This window comes from Lytechinus variegatus, chromosome 17, assembly GCF_018143015.1.
Source record: "Lytechinus variegatus isolate NC3 chromosome 17, Lvar_3.0, whole genome shotgun sequence".
Taxonomy (NCBI): domain Eukaryota; kingdom Metazoa; phylum Echinodermata; class Echinoidea; order Temnopleuroida; family Toxopneustidae; genus Lytechinus; species Lytechinus variegatus.
The window spans coordinates 15,970,953-15,978,148 of NC_054756.1; the positions used below are offsets into that span (position 1 = coordinate 15,970,953).

At 39.9% G+C, this 7,196-nt stretch overlaps 1 protein-coding gene across 1 annotated transcript; it reads right to left on the reverse strand.

The window, feature by feature from the left end:
* Window positions 1-905: 905 nt before the first annotated feature.
* LOC121430480 lies at window positions 906-6,728 on the reverse strand. Its single transcript, XM_041627749.1, has 3 exons — window positions 6,507-6,728; window positions 5,111-5,215; window positions 906-3,748 (listed from the first exon to the last, which is right to left on the reverse strand). The coding sequence occupies exons 1-3, from the start codon at window positions 6,672-6,674 to the stop codon at window positions 2,837-2,839; spliced, it is 1,185 nt and encodes a 394-aa protein (XP_041483683.1). The 5' UTR covers window positions 6,675-6,728; the 3' UTR covers window positions 906-2,836.
* Between the last annotated feature and the right edge of the window lie 468 nt (window positions 6,729-7,196).

Here is a 7,196-nt window from a genome sequence, read left to right on the forward strand (position 1 = left end):
GGGCCTCCATTTAACGTCCTATCCGAGGGACGGAGTGTTTTCCATTGAAACATAGCCTGCATCTATGAAACATGGGAGAGACGTTTACACACAACGCACTGACTTCAGCATCCGCCCAGGGTGGACTCGAACCTACGATCTTTGGTTCGACTTCGACGGGCAGACGCGTTACCGACTGAGCCATCACCGCTCTCTTGTTATCACTGTATTAACTCAATTTATATTTAGTTGAAAATGAAATAATTGAAACAAGTTTCTCGAGATGTTATGGTTTCTGGGCTTGACAGCTATGACATAGATTCCATATCTTGCTCGAGTAACTAGTGTTCACGCGCGTTAGTGATATCGTGTCCGGTACGGTCTGAGCGTTTCTGGGCGACCGCGCGTTTGTTAGACAGCCAGCATCATAGAATTATAAACCTATATCATTGGTGGACCACTATCAATTTGCCATTCGCTTTTAGTCTGAAATGTATTCATTAAAATGTTAAACGTTATCACACTGTAATAAGATGGAAAAGGTGCTTATCAAAGCTATGTTTCACAGAGGAACTGTTCGTCAAAAGATGCGAGGCTTACTATGATAATGTATTTGCCCCGTCAGGGGCAAAATTTTTTCATTTTTGACAATGGAAATGACAATTTTCAGGCAGAAAAGTGCCTTCATTTACTTTTGTCATTAAATAATTTATCATTTTTCATCTTTCAGGGGGGCACGTTGGGGGGGGGGGGCAAAATCTCGTTTTGCCCCCCAAAAATTTTATTTGGGGGGGCAAGTGCCCCCCCTGCCCCCCCGCTTCCGGCGCCCTTGTTTGGGAATCTTTCCGCTCACCATTAATGTATTATAAGAAATCATTGATGGTCATCATCGTCTTCGTCATCATCATCATCATCATCATCAATTCACCCACTCAAACATTGAAAAGAAATACATATTGAGAGCCAAGTCAATTCTTTTGGTGTGAATTTCATTTTTTAAATATTTTTTTCAGCAGTAAGCCCACATCTCACTCAAATCAGAATATTTCTTCAAAGAGTAAAGAAAAATAAATAAATGCATATACGCATTTCATATTCATAAGAAATTATCATTGCTATGAATGATTGAATAAAACAATATGGAAAAAATGAACAAAAACTTGTATAGATTTATTTCCATTATTCATAATCTAAGGGGGTGTTGGAAGAAAATATTTGCGATCAATTGCAAATATTTTGTTGCAATTTTACAACCGATAGTTCCACGTTAGCTGTAGCAAATCATATTAAACTTTTTGCTCCAAGGAGCAGATTAGCAATCAATCACTAATTTGCAATCAACTGCAAGACATATGATTGAGGGACCAAAAATAGACTTGTAATTGATCGCAAGCTTCTTGCAACACCCCTTAAGACGGGCATAATATCCCCTATAACACTTTATAAGGGTAAGTCCATCGGATTGGGTCGATATTAATTTGTGACATTCCAGAACTAAAAATCTGTGTCTCCTAGCATGGACCTATCATATTGACACATCGACTCTGAGGCTTATGTGAATTGATCTACACTCTATAGGTGGTGATTGGTAAATACCTATATACATGGACATCTTGTAATTTTATTGACCAAACCCGGTGGACTTACGCATATATTAGCGTATATGGGTAATAAAGATGTTATTTAGAACATTATGTAAATACATACATCGAGCAGATCGAAAATATTCGATGTCCTATCAACCATGTTAACATAGTGAAGTCCCCGACTTTCGCGGGCCTAAAATTTCCAATCCAGAAAAATGTGCGAAATGATGATTAAAGTGTGTGTGATTGTGTGTGTGTGTGTGTGTGTGGGGGGGGGGGGTGAACAGTCACTGAATCACAATTCATTTGCTTTTTTTTCAAGTTTTGAACACGTTCATAGGAAACGTAGTGGCCGATAGCGCGCCCTCCCTTCCATGGCGCTGCCCCCATAAATCGATCCGACCAACACTTGATAAACTCTGCATAATTAGTAAAGAAATATGCATACTGAACTTAAAGTTCAAATGACACATTGACCCTTATCATAACAATTTACATTTACAGCTAGTCTACCTTCATAATTAATGCAATTCCGCCAATAAAATGTTCGTCTAAGAACCATTTTGGTCCAATAATCACCAGATAATCCATGATGACCATTTCATCTCGTAACCAGTTGGTCTTACAGGCCTACTCATTTCCTTTTCATTCATTTTACCAAATTAATTGGCACTTAGTCTGATTAGACCAAATTGTACATATGGCTATTAGACCAACTGGTTACTAGACAAAACGGTGAGCGGACGAAATGGCAATCAGACCATGTAGATAGTGGAGGAACTGATGGTAGAGCAAATGATAGTAGATAGTTGGTAATTGGACAAATTGCCATTGGACCAATTGAAAATAAATCGAAATTTGAGTTTGAATCCATCGTATTTTTGGGGTAATACTGGGTCCTGTTCTTCATGGATTATAGATAATTAGAAACCCCCTGTTTTGATGCAGAGATAAAAAGCTTTATTAATCACGGGATTGTGTTTGCCGATACTCAAAGAATTACAGTGGATCATATTATATTCAATTAATTAAGTTTGGATAGAATTTCCAGGCTCCTGAAATTCTTTGCAAAAATTTACTACAACGGTTGCCTTTAAAAAAGCATTGCGACTAACACAATACTCGTATTCTCAACACCTTCTGTCATTTGTATACCCCCCCCCCCCGTCTACCTCCCAGGAGAGTAAAGAGCTGAGAATATTTTTGTCGAGCAATTCTGGACCAAATAATTCTATCATGTTCGAGGGAACTCTAGCATATCGTCATGAAAGCTAAAGCTGCACATCGAGATATACATCATCGCTACACACTGAGCCTTCGGTAATTCTTTTCATTATTTTGCCAGGTTTACGTTTGACTTTCATCTCTTTCTTAATAAGAATCATTTTATCGTCATGGGTGAACGCGTTGTTGCGGAAAGTTTGCATTTCGATCTCAGTATCCATGGTATCTGCGCAGTTGTTGATGTTTCTATCAACTCCCTGGGCAAATCCTCTGTCATTGAGGACATAATCGCTTCCAACAGGAGTGGTTCCTGGATGTGGCAACTGAGACATACCAGACGTTCCATCACATGGCATTTCATGGTCACTCTTGATCTGTGTTTCGTCATTGACTCTCAAGGTGCAACGGGGTTGCCTTTCACCTGCTCTGCGCCGTTCAAGTTCACGCACGCCTTGCATGATTACGCGGTCGTAACCTGGCGCCATTTCGCTGTCGGACACGTTGAAGGGTGGCTGCGTTTGTCTTCCGTCGTCCGTTCCGGAGCCCTCATCGTCATCGGTGCCGAGGAGAAAATCGACAACTGGCATGACCTTACTAGAAGTTTGATTGAATAGCGAGCTCACAGTGTCCACCGCACGTGAAATTCTGCTCCCGATGTACGCTGTGCTCAGCTTGTTCATGTTGCGAGGGTCGGCTCGCCACGCTGCTTCTGCGTCCCTCTGTCCTTCCAGTGTTTCTCTCAGGATAATCTCGAACAGTTCCGTCATCTTCGACGACTTCAGAGGCGGGCTGACACTGAGGACACAGTCACGGAACTGTTCCATCACCTTCCTCGAGTTCTTATAGTGGAGCTCTCCGCAAAGTTGCTCAAGCTTGAGTCTCTTTCTTGGGTGATCTTTCAAGAACGTGTTTGACTTTCCCGAATTCACGAGAGATGTGAAGTTCTGAAAGCAAGATGGCTGAAAAAGAAATAGACAGGAATTTCAATCTAAAAATAGCGCCCATGGGAGCGTTTCATGAAAGGACTTGTCGGACGTTTCCGACAAGTCCCGTTTTACCCGACGTACAGTGACCGAAGTATCAGTGCTTCTCAGCCAATCAAAATTAAGGAAAGTTGTCAGGGACCCTATGCAGAAAGAGCTGCAATCAATTGCAACTCTAAAAATCATGCGCAACTTGATTTTTAACCAATCAACAGCGCGCATTTTTGACTTGCGATTGATTTTTTTGGCTTGCGTTTAAACGCAACTCTTTCTGCAACGGGCCCCAGGGGTCTGTTGCAGAAAGAGTTGCGTTTAAACGCAAGTCAAAAAATCAATCGCAAGTCCCAAATGCGCGCTGTTGATTGGTTAAAAAACAACTTGCGCATGATTTTTAGAGTTGCGATTGATTGCAACTCTTTCTGCAACGGGCCCCAGATCTGATAACTTGTTGTCACACAAAAATGTTGATGAAATGCTTCCTGACTTGTCAGACCGTTTCATACGACAAATCCTGTTTTATCCGAGTTACCATAGTAACAGTGCCTCTCGGCCAATCAAAATCTAGGAAAGATGTCAGATCTGACAACTTGTCGGACAAAAACATTGGGTGATTTCAAGTACGGTGTTGACCTTTTGGTGTTGGTGTTAGGTCAATTTTTACACGATTATAACGCCAAACATAAAACGAAGATGGTCCAGAAAAGTAGCTCACTAGTTGTTGAGGTGTCAATAATGTGATCTGGATCAGTTTTGCAAACTATGAAGAAGTTTTGGAGCCAGGGGAAGCAATCCAATTTCAACACCAAGGCCAACACTGGACTTGAAATCACCCAATGATGAAACACTCCCCTGGTGCCCTTTCCATAAAGAGTCGCGATACTATGCAACTGTGCCGTTATGGTGACTGTTATAGGGCCCAGCGGTTAATCATAATTTAAGATTTCCTTGGTCACCCTGTTAGTAGTTGCAATATCGGCAAAGTTACCATACGGTATTTGTTGTAAATCTTTGTAAAAAGGGCCTCTTAAATTGAAGAGTATCTCGATTTGAAAGGATTTTGGCGGGATTTTTGGTTGAAGCCACCGAATTAATGTTGAGCTCCTCATGGAGCTCGCGGAGTAGTTTTGTACATACTGTTTTCACTATCCTTTCATGTATGTACGACAGCTTTATATGATCAAAGCAAGATGAATCAAACTAAATGTGATATTCAAACTAAACGTGATATTTTTCATAACGAATTATTTAAATTGAAATGCATATAATAGAGATTATGACCTTTCAGGCGCAAAAAAGCTTCTTTTTTTAACGTGATATAATAAAGGGGAATAACCAAACCTTCAAGCCTTCATCACCGAGTTCGCAAGTGGAGTTTGTCGGCGTCCCATCTTTCGTGTGATCGCCATTCAAGTATGCTTCGAATTCCCACATCATCATTCGTACCTGAGTAATCATAAGAAATGAAAAGGCGCAAGGGAAAACAATCATTATTGAATGTTCTCTTCAAAGATTTAACAAAACCGGACGAACAATAAAGGAAATTAAGATTTCTAAAAATTGTAGGCCCAATCTGTAGATCATACCTGTCATGCGTGGATTTATGAGAATATCGAAGAGGTAGCAGGAGTGATGCAATACAATCTGCAATTACCATGATGCCGCCATGATGACGGTATTCTGATAGTTAAACTTCGGCTTAGAAATTTAATTCATTTTTCTACTTCGATGGAATTCCAAAATGTCTTAATGAAATCTTGTCATGGCAATCTAGGCATCATACTAACCATGGAAATTGTGAATTTACGAATACTTTTTAATTCATTATATTTCTTATCTTCCTATTCTTTCCAGTTCACGACTTAAACTTTTGACATTTTGCATCTGGACAAGGATAAGAATAATTTGTACTTGGTAAATAAGTTGACAGCTGGCACTCCCATAAAAATGTGGTCTAATTTAACGCAGATTAAAATATAAACAATGGCCAACAGAATACCACCCCTAGATATTCATTTAGAACCCAGTGTTATTGTCAGATCTGTATATATTCCATTTTGTCATAATCACAGATAGATCTAGCTTCCTCGGATTTCTGGGGCCCATTTCATAGAACATCTAGGCTATGAAACTTAAGTTATAACTCGAAACTTCGCCATGCAAACCTGGGGAGCGTTTCATCAATATTTTCATCCGACAAGTTGTCAGATCTGACATCTTTCCATGCTTTTGATTGGCTGAGAGGCACTCTTTTATGGTAACTGTCGGATAAAACGTCCGACAAGTCCTTTCATGAAACGCCCCCAGGAGCCGATGGCAATGACACTGACTGTCACTGGCTGACGACTGGCATCATGGCATAGATCTAGTTAAAATACGGTACGTGGATATAGTGTCTAGGCCTATTTTAACCAGCCCGGGCTACAGGTCAAACTATTTTTTTCATTGTTTTTCCCCTATTTTTTGATTCACAGAAACAAATGGACCCACCTATTTCAATTATTAAAGAAATAGGATAGGCCTAGATCAAGGCCTAGAGTTAATGAACAACTGTTTTCAGTAGCACTAGGTCTAAGTTAGGCCTGATTTTAGATCTGTATGAATGGTTAACGTGGTCAATGAATTCGATATTCTGGTTGATTTTTCATTCATATTGTCGATATTTATGTAGCGTAGATCTAACGTTAGGATGGGGGTCGGGTGTTAACCTCAAATTTCAAACTTTAGATCAGATCACCTGAAGATCTGAAATGGTGTTCCTGTCCATGCTCCCGGAGTCTGAAGACTGTCTGGAACCTACCTCATCGCTATCTCCTAATTTAAATAGAAAGCCAAACGGATTTGCAGTAAAAAGTGAAGCCATGGAATTTCCTGACGGTGAAAGATACTCAGAAATGTTGTGCATCTCTAACTTTGAGTTCTTGTTATCAGACTTTGATAAATCACGTCACCAAACGCGATTTCTGAGTAAAAGAGCGGAAAAATACCAAGAAAAAATATGTTGTCATGTCAAACGCGTCCACTATACTATACTGCGTCAAACTGTTGCCATGCGCAATAACTTTTTACGCGCCTTTATTCTTGTGACGTAATAACTAGGTAGAAATAATGTGCGCAAGTCAAGTTCCTATCAATATTGGAAACATGTTATATGACGTAATAATATACCCTTAAAAGGATCAAGGAGGGTAAATTCGTTATTTCGGCATAACAAAAATTCATATTATTGAGACTTATAGATTTATATAAAGGTACATATAATGTTTGCAATAATTTATGTCCATACTTTCTTCAGGTCGTCGTTTAATTCCCGAAGCTCGTTAGAACGCTGCTGTCCTTCACATACACAAACCCGCCTCTCGCACACACCCACACAAATCAAACAATACCATCCCTCTCACTTTCCCTCCCGAATTTTCTTTTTTTT